Here is a 22,588-nt window from a genome sequence, read left to right as displayed (position 1 = left end):
CAGTACAGATTTCAGCGCCTGCAGTAATTTGCTCCCAGAATATTACCTGGGGTTGTAGATTAAAAGCCTACTGATAATGCCAGGAGGGTCACTGTATCCTCTAAATGTGAGGCTGTCTACTGCAAATGTGAAGACAATGTAGATGCCTTCAGCAAAACTTGTTCTCCATTCCATCTCTACCAAATGAAACTTGCACATTGACACTTTCAATTGGCCACCACTGGCTCTCAATGTAGAATTTAATTTTTATGGAATTTTTAATACAGATACAATAGCTGCTTTTGCAGCTGTTTATCCACAGCTAACATATTTTGTGGGAATGTTCATTACCTCCCCCAAACCTAATCCAAAAATATTACAAAAGAGAACACTACATTGCACAATTATACAAAAACCTTTGGGTGCAAACAGCAACAAATCATAATTCAAAAAACACTATTTCAGAAAAACATTGAATCGCAAACACATATTAAAACCTAACTAAATGACATACACATTTTCAGCCAACCTTTGTTCAAATTCATCTTGCAATGATTAACTCCAGATACAGAACTCATCACTCCCACAACTTACCACTTGTACCTAATTCGAGGTAGGCTAAATCAATTTAGCACATAAAAGAACACAAATTACTGGTGTCTGTCTGGTGAGCTGTATATTGCAATGGTAACTTAAACAGTTGGCCATGCAGAATTATTTATACCTTTCTCTCAACACTTAGCTGAGTTATACCAGATCAGCACTCTATTTGTATAAGATACCTTTGTTTCCTTTGTTAAGACAGTTTACAGAAACTTCATATCGAAATGCACCCTCCTTACTGTTAATGCCAACTGTAAATATTGTAATAGAACGGAGATAATGGAGTTTAAACTGTGTTGAGTGATATTGATAACAAATATGTCTCAAATGTATTCACATTGAATATTTCTGTCTAAGAATAATTGCCCCATATTAAAATGTCAGGCAAAACAAATTTATAACAGCATTTACTGCTTCCATTATTAATATTGCACACTGCAATTTCAACCCAAATGTGTCTACATTAAGGCGTGGTGATTTTTTTTCTTGACTGTAGACAGCTATAATTTGTCCATTGCTGATGTTTCAGAAGATTTTCTGTAAAATAGAATCCTAAGTAAACATTTCTTTGTTGATCCACATCAGGCTCCGTGTCTCGTTGGGTTTACACTCATACTCAATGCTTCCAAAGCTGTTTCCCCACTGGCAGTGATCGCGCTTGTGATAGTTGTAGAACTTCACTTGCCACACTGTCTCAAAGGTGCCAATGTCATCAAACTGCAGAGAAGGAGAGAGAAGGAAACCCCTTAAAATGGGAGTTCACTGGAACAGTATATCTCAGAGACAAATCAGATTCTCAACGCCAGATCTCCGCATGGTCAGAATATGAAGATACAAATTAGGAGTTGGACTCACCACTAAGCCCCTCGAGGCAAAAGTGTGGACTGCAGATGCTGGAGATCAAACTCGAGATTAGATTGGTGCTGGAAAAACACAGCAGGTCAGGCAGCAAGCTCCTTAGATGCAGCCTGACCTGCTGTGCTTTTGCAGCACTAATCTAATCTTGACACTAAGCCCCTCCAGCCTGTTGTACCATTCAACAAGGTCATGGCTGATTTGATTACAGTCTACCCTGATAATTGCTCACCCCTTCCCCACTAAGAAAATGTCAACATCTGCCTTAAAAAATTTCCAGATGCTGCTTCCATGACGTATGAGGAAGAGAATCCCAAACCCTCACAACCCTTTAAGAGAAAAATGTTCTCTTCTTCTTTGCTTTAATTGGGCGACTCTGTATTTTAAAATAGCGACCCTCATTCTAAGCTCTCCCACAAGAGGGACTATCATCTACGCAGCCACCCAGTCCTGACCCTGTAGGATCCGATAAGTGTCGGTCAAGTCACTTCAAGCATATACAAGCTTAGCCTGTCTAAATTTTCCTTAATAAACAATCCACGCATTCCAGTATTAGTCCAGGAAAATTTCCCTGAATTGCTTTCAATGCAGGAAGATGAGGAGACCAGTAATGTACAAAGTTCTTCAGATGTGCTCTCCCCAGTGCTTTGAGCTACTGATGCACAACCTCCCTACATTTTTAATTGAATTCTCCATGGAATAAATAATAACATTCTACTAACTTTGCTATTTACTTGTAGAACAAATGAGCTGACTTCCTCGAATGACTCAATCTTCCCTGAAGTAATTAAAGTTATTCTGTTGCATCAATCGCACTTAGAATCAAAAGACCACTCTCCTGGATTGCTTTGAGGTTTCATTTCGCATCAGCACTGGTTCTCAAATGAATCTGTAGCCCACGTGAAACAAGCCAAAGCCAGCACTGGGCTCTCCGAGTTTTATATGAAACAATACGGCAGGTGCTATGGGCTTGCAATTCGAAACAGGGCCAGCCATCCTCTCTGTGCAGGTGGTTAAGGAGACGATAGCAGCTGTGTTTGCTGTAAGGCTGATTTCACACAATAATCATATGCTATTTTTGGGAGTAACTGTTAAGAAAAATGCAAAGATTAAATCATTGACCCTTTTAAAAAATCCAAGCCTAGGAACCTGATTGCAGGGAAAATGGTGCAGAATGGGAGGAGAAAACGGTGCAGGAACAGAGTGATATAGGGGGAAGAGAGAAGGTGAGGGGTAAAGAGAGACTGGTGCAGGAGAAAAGAGAGGGTGTGGAGCAAAGAGACTGGTGTAGAGGGCAAGAGAGGTGGTGTCGGACAGAGCGACTGGTGCAGGGGGAAGAGAGAGGGTGTGGGACAGAGAGACTGATGCAGAGACAAGAGAGATGATGTTTGACAGAGAGACTGGTGCGGGGGAAGAGAGACAGCATGGGACAGAGAGACTGGTGCAGGAACAAGAGAAAAGGTGTGGGACTGAAAGACTAGTACAGAGAACAAGACAGGGTGAGGGACAGAAAGACTGGTGCAGGGGGAAGAGAGAGGGTATGGGACAGAGAGACTGGTTCAGGGGACAAGAGAGAAAGTGTGGGGCAGAAAGACTGATGCAGGGGACAAGAGTGAGGGTGTGGGACAGAGATTGCGGGGCAGAGAGAGTGCTGTTTGAGGGGCAGAAAAAGTAGTGAGGGGAGGTGAGAGAGTGGTGCTGGGGCACAGCGAGTGGTACAAAGGCAGAGAGAGTAGCACAGGGGGTCAGGTAGGGTGTTGCTCACATTCATTGCCTTTCCCACAGGTGCTGTGTTAGGTAGATGTTGCAACGGAGCAGGTAGCTGAAGGAGGCCACTCAGTACCTTCAGCCTACTCTGTCATTCCAGATAATGGTTGGTCAACGCTATATCCTTATGCTGCCCCAGATCCCTTGATGTGACTGGTAATCAGACATTCTGAACGACAGACCTCTGAGGCAACATATCCCAAAGATTCAGCACCCTCACATGAAAGACATTCCTCCTCATCTTAAACCTAAATTATCTATACCTTTATTCTGAGGCTGTCTCCTATTGTTCTAAATCCTCCCATTCCACATTTACCTGGTCGAGCCTTGTAAGAATGTATAAGTTTCACTGAGATCACCTTGCATTCTTCTAAACATCAAAGAATATGGGCCCACTCTCCTCAAAGGAGAATTGCACACATCCCAGGAATTGGTCTGGTGAACCACTGCTGCATTTCCTCCACAGGAAATGTATCTTGCCTTAAGAAATGAGGTCAAAGCCCCATGAATGACTCCAGGTGCAGTCTGGGCAAGGTTATAGAAACCAACATAGAATTAGGTGCCGGAGTGGACCGTTTGGCCCCTTTCAGCCTGTTCCACCATTCAATAAGGACATGGCTCATCAGCGTGTACTCTCATATTCCTATCTACTCCTGACAATGTTGACTCCCTTATTACCTTATTAAGACATACCTCAGTCTTAAAAATATTCTATGAGCCTCCCTCCACCACTCTGGGAAAGAGAGTCCAAACACTTGCAAACACCTAATAGAAAATAAAATTCCTTCTCATCTCTGTCTTACACGGGAGACCCCTTATTTTTATACATGCAATATATAAAGTCCCTACAATGTGGAATCAGGCCATTCAGTTCATTGACTCCACACTGACTCTCCGAAAAGCACCCCACCCTGATCTACCTTATCCCTGTAACCCTGCGATTCCATCCTAACCTGCATTCGTTTGGACTGTGAGAGGAAACCGGAGCACCAAGAGGAAACTCACACAGACACAGGGAGAATGTGCAAACTCCACTCAGACAATTGCCGAAGGTGGACTCAAACCCAGGTTCCTAGCACTGTGAGGCAGCAGCACTAACCACTGAGTTACCATGGTTTTAAAAGTGTGAGCCTAACTTTAGCAACCATCTTAGCAGCCACCCTGTCAAGTCACCTCAGGATCGTAAATGTTTCAATAAGCTGACCTATTACAATTCTCATCTTCAATGATCCAGGCAGAAAACGTCCAATGAGGATAACCTCCTCATCCCTGGTATCAGTCAAATCAACATTCTCTCAACTGCTTTTAATATATTCATTTCCTTTCTTAAATAAGGAGACAAACCCGTACACAACCCAAAAATGACCCATTTATGCTTACCCTCTGCTATCTAAACAAACTGAGCACAGTAATTTTAGATTAGATTAGATTACTTACAGTGTGGAAACAGGCCCTTTGGCCCAACAAGTCCACACCAACCCGCCCCTACATATACCCCTTACCTAACACTACGGGCAATTTAGCATGGCCAATTCACCTGACCCGCACATCTTTGGACTGTGGGAGGAAACCGGAGCACCCGGAGGAAACCCACGCAGACACGGGGAGAACGTGCAAACTCCACACAGTCAGTCGCCTGAGGTGGGAATTGAACCCAGGTCCCTGGCGCTGTGAGGCAGCAGTATTAACGACTGTGCCACCGTGCCGCCCACATGTCACAATGATGTGCAAACTAACAAAACAGACTCTTGGGTGACCTTATAGAGATTTATAAAATAATGATAGGATAGGGTAAACAGAAAAGGTCTTTTCCCTGGGGTGGGGGAGTCCAGAATTAGAGGGCATAGGTTTGGGTGAGAGGGGAAAGATTTAAAAGGGACCTAAGGGGCAACTTTTTCACACAAACGGTGATGTACATATGGAATGAGCTGCTAGAGGAAGTGGTGGAGGTTGGTACAATTACAACATTTAAAAGGCATCTGGATGAGTATATGAATAGGAAGGGTTTAGAGGGATATGTGCCAAATGCTGACAAATGGGATTAAATGAATTTAGGATATCTGGTCAGCACGGACGAGTTGGACCAATTACTCTATGATTGGAAGCAATTTTGTATCATAGGCCGAACAACAAGCAAAGTATGACAACATAGAGTAGCTACTGAAGAGTCCAATTACTTAAAAAAAACAGCATGCAATTCCCCATTAACGCCTGCCAATAGTTTTAGTCTCGGATTATCTTCTGATAAGGTCAGGCCAGACCTCCAGCTATTTCTTCAAAACATGTTCATTAACATTGTAAACTTGATAACAGTGCAGCAGAGCTCCAGCTCTGAGTTGCACTCGTTCCAACCTTCCAGCAGAGTCTTTACCAAGGTCAGGGATTCAGTCCCCAGGGTCTGATGGGATCTAATGCAGGAGACTGAGGGAGGCAAGGGAGGAGATTGCTGGGACCTTGGCAAAGACAAGCCACAAGGGAGACCTCAGAAGACTGGAGAATAGCAAATGTTGGTCCTTGGTTTAAGAGGGGCACTAGGGATAATGCAGGAAAGAATAGACCAGTTAGCCTTGCATCAGTGGTAGGGAAATTAGTGGAGGAGATTCTTACAGACAGGATTTACTCGCATTTGGAAAAGGATGGACTTCTTTGGGATACTGCGCATGGCTTTGTATGGGGGAGGTCTTGTTTCATAAATTTGATTGAGTTTTTTGAGGAAATAATGAAGCTGATTAATGAGGATAGGGTAGTGGATGTTCTCTACATGAACTTTATTAAAGCATTTGACAAGGTCCTTCATGGTAGTCTGGTCCAGAAGGTGAACTCATGTGGGATCCACAGTGAGTTGGTAAGTTGGATTCAAAATAGGCTTGGTTATAGAAGACAGGGTAGACGTGGAGTGGTGCTTTTCTGACTGAAGGTCTGTAACCAGTGATGTTTTGCAAGAATCAGTGCTGGGACCTCCATTGTTTGTAATACGTATAAATGATTGGATGAAAATATAGGTGGATTCTTTCATAAGTACATTTGCAGACAACATGAAAATAGGTTGAGTTGTGGATGGTAAGGAAGGTTGACAAAGGATTCAGCAGGATATAGGTCAGCTGGAAGGAGATGGAGTTTAATTGGACAAGTTTAAGGTGGTGCATTTCTTTTTAAGATTAGATTCCCTACAGTGTGGAAACAGGCCCTTCGGCCCAACAAGTCCATAATGACCCTCCGACGAGTAACCCACCCACACCCATTTCCCTCTGACTAATGCACCTAACACTGTGGGCAATTTAGCATGGCCAATTCACCTGACCTGCACATTTTTGGACTGTGGGAGGAAACTGGAGCACCCGGGGGAAACTCACACAAACACGGGGAGAACATGGTAAGATACTTACAAGATAATACATGGCTTGGAAGGGGTGGACGCTAGGAAATTGTTTCCATTAGGCGAGGAGACTAGGACCCGTGGACACAGCCTTAGAATTAGAGGGGGTCAATTCAGAACAGAAATGCAGAGACATTTCTTCAGCCAGAGAGTGGTGGGCCTGTGGAATTCATTGCCGCAGAGTGCAGTGGAGGTTGGGACACTAAATGTCTTCAAGGCAGAGATTGATAAATTCTTGATGTCACAAGGAATTAAAGGCTATGGGGAGAATGTGGGTACGTGAAGTTGAAATGCCCATCAGCCATGATTGAATGGTGGAGTGGACTCGATGGGCTGAGTAGCCTTACTTCTGCTCCTATGTCTTACGGTGTTAACGTGCAGACTCCACACAGACGGTCTCCCGAGGCTGGAATCGAACCTGGGACCCTGGTGCTGTAAGGCAACAGTGCTAACCTCTGAGCCACTGTGCCACCCTGGGAGGTCAAATGCGAGAGAAAAATGTACAGTATATGGCAAGGCCCTGAGGAGGATTGATATAGAGAGGGGCCTTGGGGTGGAAGCCCATTGCTCCCTAAAAATGGCAACACAAGTGGATAAGGTAGTAAAGAAGACATACAGCATGCTTGTCTTTATCAGTTGGGGCATTGAGTATAAATGTTGACAAGTCATGTTGCAGCTGTATAAAACTTCCTGATGAAGGGCTTATGCTCGAAACGTCGAATTCTCTATTCCTGAGATGCTGCCTGGCCTGCTGTGCTTTGACCAGCAACACATTTGCAGCTGTGATCTCCAGCATCTGCAGACCTCATTTTTTACACTAACTGGAATACTGTGTACAGCTTTGGTCTCTACACTACAAGAAGGATGTGGAGACATTGGAGAGGATATATTGAGACTGGAGAGAGTATATAGAGAGATTTGACATTTTCAAGTGAAAACAAACCAAAGCCTGAGGGGAGATCTGATAGAAGTTTACAAAATTATGAGAGGCCCAGATAGAATGGATAATTGGAACCTTGTTCCCAGGTTAGAAATGTCAACACTGGGGGACATAGGTTTAAGGTAAAAGGGGTAAGTTTAAAGCAGATGTGAGAGACAAGTTTTTTTACACAAAGGATGGTAAGTGCCTGGAATGTGCTGCCAGAGGTGGTGGTGGAGATAGATACAACAGCATCGCTTAAGAGTCATCGTGACAGATATATGAATAGGCAGGGAATACAGGGATATGGACTGCATAGAGGCAAAATTTTTTTTTAGCAATAGGTACCAGAATGCACTGCCAGGGAGAGGTGGCAGAAGCCGATACAATAGCAACGTTTAAGAGACATTCAGACAGACATTCAATTGTTTTACAAAAACTGATCTTGTGTTTGGAAGTTGCCTGGGTGTTGTGAAGGTGATGGAAGCAGTAGATGAAGAAGTGGGACAAGTTCCCATGTTGTCATTGCCAACTGTGGGGAGTTGACATTCCATCAACAGCTACAATATGTAGCCCACCAACCTACGACCAGAGTCTCCATCCTTCTCATTGTCAGAAAAGTGAAATTCAAAAGATCATCATCACTTGTTTGCCATGATTAATCATTCATCCTGTGGTGCAGCAGGACAGGTATAATCCTTTAGGTACTAAATGACATGGCAATGCTTTGTTTCATTCAGCTGCTAAACCAATGCTCATGTTTTGTAATCGGAACAACCAACAGGTAATTATTTACTGTCGCTGAAAATGTGTTGCTGGAAAAGCGCAGCAGGTCAGGCAGCATCCAAGGAGGAGGAGAGTCGACGTTTCGGGCATGAGCCCTTCTTCAGGAATCAGCCCTCCTGAAGAAGGGCTCAGGCCCGAAATGTTGACTCTCCTCCTCCTTGGATGCTGCCTGACCTGCTGCGGTTTTCCAGAAACACATTTTCAGCTCTGATCTCCAGTATCTGCAGTCCTCACTTTCTCCTTGAATTATTTACTGTCACCTTATACTAAATTAACACATTCAAATAAAATAAATACTTGTCACCTTAAAAAGAATGATGTGGGGATGCTGGTGTTGGACTAGGATGGACAAGGTTAAAAATCACACAACACCAGCTTATAGCCCAGCAGGTTTATTTGAAAGCACTAGCTTCCGGAGCTCTGCTCCTTCATGAGGACCTGGTGAAGGAGCAGCACTCCAAAAGCTAATGCTTCCAAATAAAACTGTTGGACTATAACCTGGTGTGTGATTTTTAACAAAAAAAAAGCAGGCATGGAATAGGGAGACATAGATATGTGCAGGTAGATGGGATTAATTTAAAATGTCATCATAGTCGATGTAGACATGGTGGGCCGAGGGGCCTGGACTGTTCAATGTTCCATATCACCCTTACATGCAGCATATCTCAGAGGCTGATCTGCATCTTCATTAAACCCTACCCCTATACCAACAAGAACACTTACTGCAGTTTAACAAGCCATGTGTGAGTACTCCAACCTTATGTGCAAACGTGAAAAAGTTTGTGAAATAGATGATTGATCGGAAAGTGCTCCCTGTACCATGGGGCACTTTTGCTTTCTCTTCCAAATCAAACATTTGAGTGCATTGATCTGGAGTTCTCTGCCTGAAGTGGCAGGGGCAGAAGATTCAATAACTTCTTTTCCACAGGAAATTAGGTAAATACATGAAGGGGCAAAAACAAATTCAGGGTTTTAGGGAAAAAGTAGAGGAGTGAGATGGATTGAATGGACTAGCACAGGGATCTTCTTCTGTACTGTTTCATTCAAAGAACAAGAACAAAGAACTAAGAAAATTCCAGCCCAGGAACAGGCCCTTCGGCCCTCCAAGCCTGTGCCGATCCAGATCCTCTATCTAAACCTGCTGTTTATTTTTTAAGGATCTGTACCCCTCTGCTCCCTGACCATTCATGTATCTGTCTAGATACATCTTAAATGACACTACCATCCACCTCTACCACCTCCACTGACAACGCATTCCTGGTACCCACCACTCTCTGTGTAAATGACTTTTCACGCATATCTCCCTTAAACTATTCCCCTCTCACCTTGAACTTGTGACCCCTAGTAACTGAGTCCCACACTCTGGGAAAAAGCTTTTTGTTATCCACTCTGTCTATACCCCTCATGATTTTGTAGACCTCAATCAGGTCCCCCTTCAATCTCCATCTTTCTAATGAAAATAATCCTAATTTATTCAACCTCTCTTCATAGCTAGCACCCTCTATACCAGGCAATATCCTGGTGAAAGTGAGGACTGCAGATGCTGGAGGTCAGAGTCGCAAGTGTGGTGCTGGAAAAGCACAGCAGGTCAGGCAGCATCCGAGGAGCAGGAGAATCAACGTTTCGAGCAGAAGTCCTTCATCAGGAATCATGCAGTGAGAGAGGGACTCATTAAGATCCTTGTAGAGAGAGAGGAGGAAAACTTCAAGGTAGGCATCCTTGGAAGAGGCTCCATAGTAAGGTTAAAATCAACTAGGAGAAAAAGTGTGGACTGCAGATGCTGGAGATCAGAGTTGAAGAGTGTGGTGCTGGAAAAGCACAGCCGGTCAGGCAGCATCCGAAGAGCGGCAGCATCAATGTTTTGGATATAAGCCCTTCATTCGGTCGATTCTCCTGCTCCTCAGATGCTGCCTGACCTGCTGTGCTTTTCCAGCACCACACTCTCAACATCCTAGTGAACCTCCTCTGCATCCTCTCCAAAGCATTTACATCCTTTTGGTAATGTGGTGACCAGAACTGTATGCAGTATTCCCAATGTGGCCGAACCAAAGTCCTATACAAATGTAACATGACTTGCCAACTCTTGTAATCAATATCCTATTCGATGAAGGAAAGCATACTGTATGCCTTCTTGACCACTCTATTGACCTGCATTACTACTTACAGGGAACAATGGACTTGAACACCCAGATCTCTCTGTACATCAATTTCCCCAGGACTTTTCCATTTACTGAATAGTTCGCTCTTGAATTGCATTTTCCAAAATGCATCACCTCGCATTTGCCCAGATTGAACTCCATCTGCCATTTCTCTGTCCATCTTTCCAATCTGTCTATATTCTGCTGTATTCTCTGACAGTCCACATCATTATCTGCTACTCCACCAATCTTAGTGTCATCTGCAAACTTTCTAATCAGACCACATATACCTTCCTCCAGATCATTTACGTATATCACAAACAACAGTAGTCCCAGCACGGAACCCAGTGGTCCCAGCACGGAGCCCAGTAGTCCCAGCACGGAGCCAGTGGTCCCAGCACAGAGCCCAGTGGTCCCAGCACGGAGCCCAGTGGTCCCAGCACGGAGCCCAGTGGTCCCAGCACGGAACCCAGTGGTCCCAGCACGGAACCAAGTGGTCCCAGCACGGAACCCAGTGGTCCCAGCATGGATTCTATCATTCTAACAGCTGGTACCTCTCCTCAAATCTCTGGGTGGCCCCTCAGCCCTAATGAGGAGGATGCTGGCAGTGATGGGAATGGTACAGGACATGTGACAGCTGTGAGTTTATAGCAATATTCAACTTCAAATAATGTCAACCAGTTACTATCACTGGACTACATCATAAAAACAGCATGACCTCTCTATTAAGAGGCATGGTAAACCAATCTAACCCTCTTTTCATAATAAGCTCTACGTTGTTGGGATCTGGAACCTGAAAAGCGATTTCAAGTATAATTTCATCAAGGGAGTTGGACAGCTTACAGGGTGACAGACAAGAAAGAAGGGATATGAAACTAAAGCTTTAGCACATTTTCAAAAAAAAGCCAACATAGACAATTTGGCCAATTGTTCCACAATTTCAACGAACTATGGACAGAATTCTAGCTACTGTGGAGAGAGAGACAGAGTTAACCATTTCCAGTCCAATATGACACTTCTTTCATACTGAAGTTCTGATAAAGGTCATATCAAGCTTGAGACACGAACTGTATTTCTCTCTGCACAAATGCTGTTAAATCTGCTGAGTTTTTCCAGCACTTACTGTTTTATTCCTGATCAAATCAATCCTTTGTACATCAGTGATTTGCATTTCAGAGTTAGAGACAATGGGCTCTGAGGTTCAAAGAAAACTACAAATGAATACTGATGAAGCCATGAAATAAACCAAGGATGACAGATGGAATTTAATGTCAGTAAATGTGAGGTGGTGCAATGTCGTTTAAAACAAGGCTGGATGATGTCGTCAAGCAAAGAAAACCTGCATAGTTAAAGGTTCAAAAGACATTTGTCTCAACTCCTCAAGTAAATGAGGCTATCAAAACTGGATGGAATACTGGGTAACATACGTTATAGTTTCATAGTATGCAGATAGTTGCCAGTTAACCTCACTGAGTCATCGTGGAGGCTTACTGTCACACTTTCATTTTACCAAAACGTATAAATTAAAAGAAAATATAACCAGTTTCAAGGAAATGGTACATATTTCTTGGCATTGTTTCCTTTCTTCAAAGAAGTGTTAAGTTGCATGAAATGCTCAAGATAAATTAAAGAATAACAAAGCCCCTCACCGGAGCAATGTATTCTGTCACATTTCCACAACTCTGGGATCTCTGTAACCTCAGTTCAACCCAGACCAATGGGATCAAATTATCCTTTGTTGATACTAAGTGTCCGATGTGTCATAGATTACAACCAACTGCTAGCAGCTTGTGGCTTGTGTCTCTGATTCTCCTTTATGTACTTTTAAATAAACCATAAACAGGTTAGACAGTTCTGGTGGGAGCATTGTTACAAAAACAAAAATCAAACAGTCAATGGAAACTTCCGCAACTGTCACAGAAACTTATCAAAATGTCAAATCCAGGAGTGATGACGCACCCCAGCTCCATAGAGACCACTGCTCCCTGAAGACAATCTCTCCATTCTACACTTTCAAATACTAACTTAACAAATGGATGATGTCCTTTCTAGATATTTTCTGATCAACCTGTTCTTAGATGTAATTACACTCTTCTGGAGAAGCTAGGACTTAAGTCCTGATGAAGGGTTAAGCCCGAAACGTTGACTCTCTTGCTCCTCGGATGCTGCCTGACCTGCTGTGCTTTTTCCGAAGCCACACTTTATCGACTCTGACTTCTCCAGCATCTGTAGTCCTCACTATCTCCTTGAATCCAGGAATCCTGGCTCTGAGGTATGGACATTACCAGTGCACCACAAGAGTGCTGATATCCTCCTTTCTGTACTGGATCTAAGGGCCTTTGTGATTATCAACAGTAGAGGATAAACCACTACTGATGCTTAATGAGATAAAGTATCTGTCTTACACAGAAAGATGTAGTTTACTGTACAATGGCAGTAAGTACAAGTTTGACTAGTTAGGCGTAATTACAAAGACAATCAGGAGCCAGAGATGACAGGTCTGTCTCCACAGGGACCTCATCACAGTCTGCTTCTTCTCCAGCCCGACTAGCTGGAGCTTAATGCAGCTTCAACATTAACTCTTTCAGAACCTGAGTCGTGCTAAACAGAGACATATTTTGGTGAGGCCTTTCATCTTGCACTTATTCTGTATCACCAAACGACTATTTCTTTCACAGACCATCAGCTTGTACAACAGTATATGAAGTGGTCTTGCACTGTCATTGCCAACACTGCTTCTTCAGTCCACAGAACAGCCCTTGATTCTGCAATTAACTGGCACTGTTGCTCAAACAAGCTGGGTGCAGACTGTTGTGGTACATTGCTGTTGCCTTTTGGGTATTTTTCTGAGGCCAGGGGTGAGACATGTTGTTAATCCGGTTTAATCAAGCATATCTTGCACTGAGGTTATAAAAACAAAATATCACGGATGCGGGAGATCAGGAATATAAACTGTTAGCGAAACGCAGCAAATCTGAGTCTCAATGCAGAGAGAAACAGAGCTAATGTTTCAAACCCAATATGACTCCTTTTCAATCTTCAGAACTGAAGGAGTCATCTTGGACCTGAAACATCAACAGTGTTTCTCTCAGCATAAACACTGCCAGATTTGCTGAGTTTCTCCAGCTCTTGGCTTTTCTATTTCTTGACCCGAAGTTATCTGACGCTGACAGAAGTGCCATTTCAATGAATTAAGAACCTCAATTTAAGAAGTGGAGAATGGAGTTAATAAAAAATTTGTTCCTCCTCAAACCTATTTCAGTCTTCATTAATCAGATGCATTTATGCACTGCAGCATAAAGGCATGCAAAGGTCAAGTGCAAATTATATTACAGTTGAGCATAATTTGCTTGTAGCAACGGCCAAGATCATTATTTTGTTTGCTGTGCCAGGGTATATTTGCAGCTGGTGCCTACTTTATTAAGCAGAAATATGATTACTCCTCTCCCAAAAGATTAATTTCAGATTTTTCATAATATAATTGCTAAAAATAAACGTCATATTTATTTGAAAATTCTCAGTGTAGTAGCAGAAATATTCACTTTTTAAAATTTGTTCACAAGTAGTTGCCATTCCTTAGTGGGACTAGGTGTAAGTCCTGGAACTCCTACCTCCCTAACAGCATTGTGAGGATATCTACACCCCAAGGTTTTCAGTAATTTATCATAGAGACATACGGCATAGAAACAGACCCTTTGGTCCAAACAGACCATCATACCAAACTAAACTAGCCCCACCTACCTACGCTTGGGCCATATCTAAGTAGTGGGTGTCACTGACTATGTCAGCATTTATTGCCTGTCTATGGATGCCATTGAGAAGGTGATGGTGAGCTGCTCTCTTTGCAGTGAGGAAGGTTATCTAAGATTACAAAGAGGTCTTGGGTCAATAGGCTGAAGAATGGCAGATGGAGTTCAAATTGGATAAATGCAGATATTGTATTTTAGTAAAACAAATAAGGGCAGGTCTTATGCAATTTAAGGTAGGGCCCTCGATGTTTTGTAGAACAGAGAGACCTAGGGGGTACAAGTATATAATTCTTTGAAGTCTGCATCATAGATAGACATTTATCACACTTGCATCATTGCTCAGATCTTTGAGTACAGAAGTTGGGATGTTATGTTGAGGATGTATACGACATTGGTGAGGCCTCTTCTGGAGTACTATGTCCAGCTCTGGTCACGCTGTTCTAGGAAGGGTAGGTTTCAGATGAGATTTACCAGGATGTTGCCAGAAATGGAGAGTTCAAGTTATAAGGAGAGGCTGGGATAGGTTGGGACTTCTTTCACTGTAGCGTAAGAGGTTGAGGGGTGATCGTACAGAGGTTTATGAAATCATGAGGTGCAAGGATAAGGTGAATGGCAGATGTCTTTTCCCTAGGGTGGGGGATTTCAAGACTGGGGGGCATATTTTTAAGGTGAGAGTCAAAAGATTTAAAAAAGACATGTTGGGCAACTTTTTTTACACAAAGTGTGGTTCGTGTGTGGAATGAACTTCCAGAGGAAGTGGTTGATGTGGGTGTAGTTACAACATTTAAAAGATATTTGGAGAAATACATTAATAAGAAATGTTTGGAGGGATATGGGCCAAACACAGGCAGGTGGGACTAGTTTAGTTTGGGAATATAGATGGACTGAAGGATCTGTTTCTGTACTGTATGACTCTCTGATTAATCACTGAAATCCTGAGGTCCAGGTACCTCCACAATGCTGTTAGGGAAGGATGAGTTCCAGGATCCCCACTCAGCAACACTAAAGGAATGGTGATATACACTGGATGGCATGGTGGCTCAGTGGTTAGCACTGCTGCCTCACAGTACCAGGGACCTGGGTTTGATACCACCCTCAGGCAACTCGCTGTGTGGAGTTTGCACATTCTCCCCGTGTCTGCGTGGATTTCTTCCAAGTGCTCTCAGTCTCCTCCCACAGTCCAAAGATGTGCAGGTTATGTGGATTGGCTGTGCTAAGTTCCCTGCAGTTTCCAGGGATGTGCAGGCGAGGTGGATTAACCATAGGAAATGCAGAGATAGGATAGGTGGAATGCTTTTCAGAAGGTCAGTGTTGATGGGCCGAATGGCTCACTTCCACACTGTTGGGACTCTGTGATTCTATCTTTCCAAGTCAGGACAGTAAGTGGTTTGGAGAGGAACTTGGAGGGAGTGGTGTTCCCATGTATCTGCTGCCCTTGTCCTTCGAGCTGCTCAAGGTCATGAGTTTGGAACGTGCTGTTGAAGGAGTCTTATTAGTTGTCATATCAAGCCTCGCATAATACAAGAATTCAGCTATGAAGATTCTAAAACATTAATATTTTTCTGGCCCTGTAGCTAGAATGCCCCACATTGGCCATAGCATAACTAATTTATAAAAGTAGGGAACTGCTGCAAAATTCCATCCGTACTGACATGAAACATTATTTTAAAGGCTAAAAATAGAAATATTCCATCAGAATAGATTAATCCTCAGACAAAGAAGATAAAGTATCTCCCACAGTATTGCACGGGATGAACAGCTTCACTGAACCATTTATTAACTCAACCTCAATTTGGTACAATAACATAAATAAATCTTCTTGCTTCCTACTGTCTCAGCTCAGAAAGCAGCCACATACTCATGTCAGCAGTGACATCAATTAATGCAATGCCATATATCACCCCGTACAAATTCCTCCACTATTCTGTCTCACAAACCAGCAACCCCCTTCCTGCACAGAGGTAACTTCTATTTTGTAAAATTTCTGATTTCTCTTCTACAAATGGCAAATGATGCTGGGTCAACTGTGAATTTTGAAACTGAGACGGAAGGATTTCTGCTCAACAAAGACATGAAGAAATATGGGATAAAGGTGGGTCACAACCTCATTGATTGGTACAACAGTCTTGAGGGGCTGAATGGCTTCAGATCGGCATCTTAACAGTTTCCTAATCAGTTGCCTAGGACCAGGAGGGTGCATTTAAAAGAAAAGGCCTCCAATTTAATGCTGAAATGGGTTTATTAATGCTGAAATATATTTCTGATGAGTGGGATAAAAGGCTAATGGGAGAGGCAAGAGAGTGGAGTTGAGACCAGGGTAACATCAGCCATGATCATGTTAGATGGTGGAGTGGGCTTGATGGGCTGAGCTGCCTTCTCTCGCTTCCATTTCCTATGCCCCTATGAGATAGGTAACAAGAAGTTCCTAGCAGAATCGGAATCGATACAAATCTGGGGACTATTCTGTGACAATTGGAGTCATAGCTAACACAAAGAAAGATGTGATTTGGAGATGCCGGTGTTGGACTGGGGTGTACAAAGTTAAAAATCACACAGCCCCAGGTTATAGTCCAACAGGTTTATTTGGAAGGACTAGCTTTTGGAGTGTTGCTCTTTCATCATGGACTACAACCTGGTGTTGTGTGATTTTTAACAAAGAAAGATAGTTGCAGTTGTTGGAGGTTAGTCACCTCACCTCCAGGACATACCTACATGAGTTCCTCAGGATACCATCCTAGGTTTAACTATCTTCAGCTGCTTCATCAATGGCCTTCCCTCCATCATATGGGCATGTTTGTTGATGACTGCACAATGTTTAGCATCATTTGCAACTCCTCAGATACTAAAGTAGTCCATGTCCGTACACAGCAAGACCTGGACAATATCCAAATTGGGCTGATGAGAGGCAAGCAACATATATCTACACAAGTACCAGGCAATGACTACCTCCACAAGAGAGAATCTAACTATCAACCCTTGACATTCAATGGCATTGCTAAAATTGTATCTTCCTCATCCTGGGGGCTATAACTGACCTGCAACTGAAGTGGAGCAGCCATATAAACACAGTGGCAACTGGTACAGGTCAGTGGCTAGAGATCTTGCATCTAGTGCTTCACGACCCAGCTCCTCAAAGCCTGTCCACCATCTACAAGGCACAACTCAAGAGTGTGATGGAATACTCCCCACTTGCCTGGATGGGGACAGCTCCAACAACACTCAAGAAGCTTGACACCATCCAGCACAATACAGCTTGGTGATTGACACCTCATCCATCACTTTCAATATCCATTCCTTCCATCAATGATGCACAGTGACAACAGTTCCATAGAGTAGAGCTCCACAGAATCCCTACAGTGTGGAAACAGGCTCTTTGGCTCAACAAGTCCACACCAACCCTCCAAAGAGTAACCCACCCAGACCCATTCCCCCTGCCCTATATTTACCCCTGACTAATGCACCTAACCTACACATCTCTGAACACTGTGGGCAGTTTACCCTGGCCAATTCACCTAACCTGCAAATCTTTGGACTGTGGAGAGGAAATCAGAGCACCCGGAGGAAACACACACAGACACGGGGCGAATGTGCAAACTCCACACACACAGTTGCTCAAGGAACCGAACCCAGGTCCCTGGCACTGTGAGGCAGCAGTGCTAACCACTGAGCCACCGTGCCATCCCAAAGTATGTACCATTTACAAGATGCACTGCAATAAATCACCAAGGTGCCTTTGACAGCGCCTTCCAGACTTGCGATCACTACCATCTAATAGGACAAGGACAACAGATGCATGGGAACATCATGGAGGGTCAGTGGCACAGTGGTTAGCACTGCTGTCTCACAGCACCACAAACCTGGGTTCAGTTCCACCTTGGGTGACTATGTGGAGTTTGCACATTCTTCCTGCATCAGTGTGGATTTCCTCCGTGTGCTCTGGTTTCCTCCCACAGTCTAAAGATGTGCACGCTGGGTGAATTGGCCATGTTAAATTGTCCATGGATGTGTAGGCTAGGTGAAATAGCCCTGGGGGGAATACAGGGTAAGGTGGGTAGGTCTGGGTGGGATGCTCTTCAGAGGGTCAGTGTGGACTTGGTGGGCTGAACAACCAGCTTCCATGTTGTAGATATTCTATTCTATGATAGTGTCTGAAAGTTCCCCTTCACATCTCAAACCATCCTGCCTTGGGATTAGATTACTGTTCCTTCATTACTGCCGGGTCAACATCCTAGAACTCCCTCCCTAAGGGTATTGTGGGTGAACTACAGCACACACACTGCAATGGTTCAAGAAAGCAACTCACCCCCCACCACCTCAATGACAATTAGGAAGAGAGATAATAAATAGTAGCCCAGCCATCAGCCCACATCCAACAAACAAACAAAAGAAAGATTCTTCTCTGTCAGGATTCTGAGTCATTGGATCTCTCTTCCCTAAAGAGCAGTGGAGACAGGCGCATTAAATACTTTTGAGGAGAGGTAGATAAATTCTTGACTAACAAGGACGTCAAACGTTCTCAGTGGTTGGCAGAAATGAGGTGTTGAGATCACAACCAGTGCGGCCATGATCTTATTGCAGGCTCAGGGGACTGATTAGCCCACTCCTCATAGTTTGTCTGTGTCTTCAGAGTTCAGGAAGGAATGATGCACAAGCCCTGGCTCCTGACAGTTTGTGCTATTGCATTTTATTTCTCTCCCAAATCAATTAATGAAAAAGGATACCACATCCTGCAGTGTGGAAAAACTGCTGAGGGGGCTGAACCAAAAAAAACCCCCAAAGAACTGCAGGTGCTGGAAATCATAAACAGAAACAGATATTGTTGGAAAAACTCAGCAGGTCTGGCAACATCTGTGGAGCAAGAAAGCAGAGTTAATGTTTTGGGTCCAGCGACCCTGCCTCAGAACTGCGATCTGTTCTGAACCAGTCCTGAAGAAGAAATGTTGGCTCAGTGGTTAGTGCTGCTGCCTCTTGGTGCTAGGGACCTGGGTTCGATTCCACCCTCAGGTGACTGTGTGGAGTTTGCACCCATTCCTTGTGTCTGTGTGGGTTTGTGCCAGGTGTTCTGGTTTCCTCCCATAGCTCAAAGCTGTGTAGTTTAGGGTGGGTTTGCCATGGGAAATTAGGCTTATGGGGATTGGGTGGTCTGCTGTTTGGAGAGTCACTGTGGGCCGAATGCCTGCTTCCACACTGTAGGAATTCTATGAACAACCGAAAACACTAACTCTGCTTTCTCTCCACAGATGCTGCCAGACCTGCTGAGATTTTTCCCCCAGCAATTTTTATTTGTGTTGTTGAGAGAGAGCTGTGTCACCAAAGAATCCACATTCCCAAAGGAACTCTGAAAGAGAATGTCTGCCATTCTGTTTGCATTAGTCAACGCTGTCTTTGCCATCGTATCACCCGACCCCTGCTGCCTTTTCCAAACTGGATCTAGTGAACAGATGTCAAAGGTTAAGACATTTGGACCAATGCAACACTGTGGTTTTGAATCTTTTCCATCTCTCACCTGGATGTTGACTTGTAGAGGCTGACGTTCCCCGCTTTTTGTGTGAGTCACCCCCTCCGTGTCATAGATCCCAGTGTAATCCACAGTTTGGGGGTCCCGCGATTTCTCCTCCAGAGGAATGAACACTGTCCCGATCATCATCGACCTGCCATTCAATGATAACAGATACAACAGAGCTTCTCCCCAGCCAACCCCTTCCCCTCCCCCCAGCTATCAGTAAAAGGGGCAAGGTTTGAAGGTTTGAGGTGATATTGAACGTATGGAGTCAGCTATTATGAGGGGGCATAGCTTTAAATTAAGGGGTGGTAGGTATAGGACTGATGTTAGGGGTAGATTCTTTACTCAGCGAGTCGCGAGTTCATGGAATGCCCTGCCAGTAACAGTGGTGGACTCTCCCTCTTTATGGGCATTTAAACGGGCATTGGATAGGCATATGGAGGAAAGTGGGCTAGTGTAGGTTAGGTGGGCTTGGATTGGCGCAACATCGAGGGCCGAAGGGCCTGTACTGCGTTGTATTTTTCTCTGTTCTATGTTCTATGAAAGAAGAAACACAGCCACCCCACCCTAGGGTTCATCTGTACATGAATTTTATAAAATGTCCATGAATATCACAAGAGGTCAGACTGTAAACTTACACCTTTGACAGCAAAACCTGATCAATATTTAATGAAACCAGAGGTTTCCCCTTGGCTTTTGCAACATGAAGAGAGGGGAGAATAATTATTTTTTTCTCTTGTAAAAATCCCAGCAGCAGATTCCCAGTTCCCCCACTCCCTCTGACAATCCATCTTGCACCTTCTGCTGTTTACTCATTTCTCAAACATGACAACAGCAGCAAATCTCCCTGAGGGTCAGGCTGTTTTTTTATTTTTTCATAAATCTTCCTCAGCGTTTTATTTGCTCTCTGTTACCAAGCGAGATTTAAGTTGACCTCGATAGGAAACGCTGACAATTCACTAGGATGTTACCTTGTTAAATAACATTAGCGTGTCTGCAAACACTGTTCAGCCAGAGAAACCTTCCCCCTCCAACCCTGCACTCCCATCCCCAATTGAGATTGCTCCGGGAACCTTAAGTCAAAGGGATGAGACAGGTGCTAGTAAATTCAAACAATGGGTATTTTTTTGAGGTGGGGAGCAAATTATCCAAACCCCATGGCCCAAACCCCACACCCTCCCACTCCCCACCGACCCAGCAGCCTCTCCCTGTTTTACTCACTTGACTGACACAATCCCCGGCTTCAGGACAATATCGACCTTATACTTAGCTCCTGTCAGCAACTTAATGGTGCGGTTCTGTCCGAATCGCTGACCGTCCACTTTGAAATACACCGGGCCATCACCGGGCTGGATTCTCAAAGAGACACCGATTTTCAGCAAACTGGGAATCTCCCCCATGATCCGGTGGTGGAGGGAGAGAGAGAGAGAGAGACGAGAAAACCTTGCAGTCTACTGCTGGGAGAAATGATGGGCTGATTTAAAAATTAAAAAAAAACCCTCAGCTACAGCGTTCGGCTTCTTACCCCATGGACAGTGACAGCGCCAGTGCAAACCCCCCTCAATGTGTGCAGGATGCACACGCAGCGCTGCAAACATCAAGCAGGCAAGGCTAAGTCCAGACTGATTGCAGACATAATCCCTTGCTGCAATACACAGACGTCAGCACTCCACTGTCAGGACCCTGCCTCATGAACCTTTCTGCTCAGGGAAGCGTTAAACATCACATGGTAATGTCCTCAACCTTAGCCACCTGGTTCAAATGGAAAGCCCCCTTTCCCTATAATATCAGGACAACAGTTTAGGGCACTAGGTTTATGAATGAATATTCCCAGATCAACAATATAGATGTTTAAAATCTAGCTCAGAACTTGGGGATTGCTGAACAAAAGGCACATTTTGTCAAGCTTTACATCTTGCTCTCATCAGGACAACTCGCAAGAATACCAATTCAAGGAGGAAGAACACCATTTATACTGATTGAGAACAAAGTCATATGTCATATGACACCAGGTTATAGCTGCAAATGTGTTGCTGGTCAAAGCACAGCAGGCCAGGCAGCATCTCAGGAATAGAGAATTCGACGTTTCGAGCATAAGCCCTTCATCAGGAATAAGAGAGAGAGAGCCAAGCAGGCTAAGATAAAAGGTAGGGAGGAGGGACTAGGGGGAGGGGCGATGGAGGTGGGATAGGTGGAAGGAGGTCAAGGTGAGGGTGATAGGCCGGAGTGGGGTGGGGGCGGAGAGGTCAGGAAGAGGATTGCAGGTTAGGAGGGCGGTGCTGAGTTGAGGGAACCGACTGAGACAAGGTGGGGGGAGGGGAAATGAGGAAACTGGAGAAATCTGAATTCATACCTTGTGGTTGGAGGGTTCCCAGGCGGAAGATGAGGCGCTCCTCCTCCAGCCGTCGTGTAGTTGTGTTCTGCCGGTGGAGGAGTCCAAGGACCTGCATGTCCTCGGTGGAGTGGGAGGGGGAGTTAAAGTGTTGAGCCACGGGGTGATTGGGTTGGTTGGTTCGGGCGGCCCGGAGGTGTTCTCTGAAGCGTTCCGCAAGTAAGCGGCCTGTCTCACCAATATAGAGGAGGCCACATCGGGTGCAGCGGATGCAATAGATGATGTGTGTGGAGGTACAGGTGAACTTGTGGCGGATATGGAAGGATCCCTTGGGGCCTTGGAGGGAAGTGAGTGTGGAGGTGTGGGCGCAAGTTTTACATTTCCTGCGGTTGCAGGGGAAGGTGCCGGGGGTGGAGGTTGGGTTGGTGGGGGGTGTGGATCTGACGAGGGAGTCACGAAGGGAGTGGTCCTTGCGGAACGCTGATAGGGGAGGGGAGGGAAATATATCCTTGGTGGTGGGGTCCGTTTGGAGGTGGCGGAAATGGCGGCGGATGATACGTTGTATGCGGAGGTTGGTGGGG

The 22,588-nt window shown here is 44.5% G+C and overlaps 1 protein-coding gene across 1 annotated transcript; it reads right to left on the bottom strand.

Annotated features, from left to right (window-relative positions):
• Nucleotides 1-210: 210 nt before the first annotated feature.
• On the bottom strand, nt 211-21,367 carry cnrip1b (cannabinoid receptor interacting protein 1b). Its single transcript, XM_060831094.1, has 3 exons — nt 20,897-21,367; nt 19,679-19,823; nt 211-1,299 (listed from the first exon to the last, which is right to left on the bottom strand). Exons 1-3 carry the CDS (start codon nt 21,073-21,075, stop codon nt 1,135-1,137), a joined length of 489 nt encoding a protein of 162 aa, XP_060687077.1. The 5' UTR covers nt 21,076-21,367; the 3' UTR covers nt 211-1,134.
• Between the last annotated feature and the right edge of the window lie 1,221 nt (nt 21,368-22,588).

The sequence above is a fragment of the Hemiscyllium ocellatum genome, chromosome 10, assembly GCF_020745735.1.
Source record: "Hemiscyllium ocellatum isolate sHemOce1 chromosome 10, sHemOce1.pat.X.cur, whole genome shotgun sequence".
Taxonomy (NCBI): domain Eukaryota; kingdom Metazoa; phylum Chordata; class Chondrichthyes; order Orectolobiformes; family Hemiscylliidae; genus Hemiscyllium; species Hemiscyllium ocellatum.
Note: the sequence above shows the minus strand (reverse complement) of the source record. Positions and strands in the feature narration are given on the sequence as shown.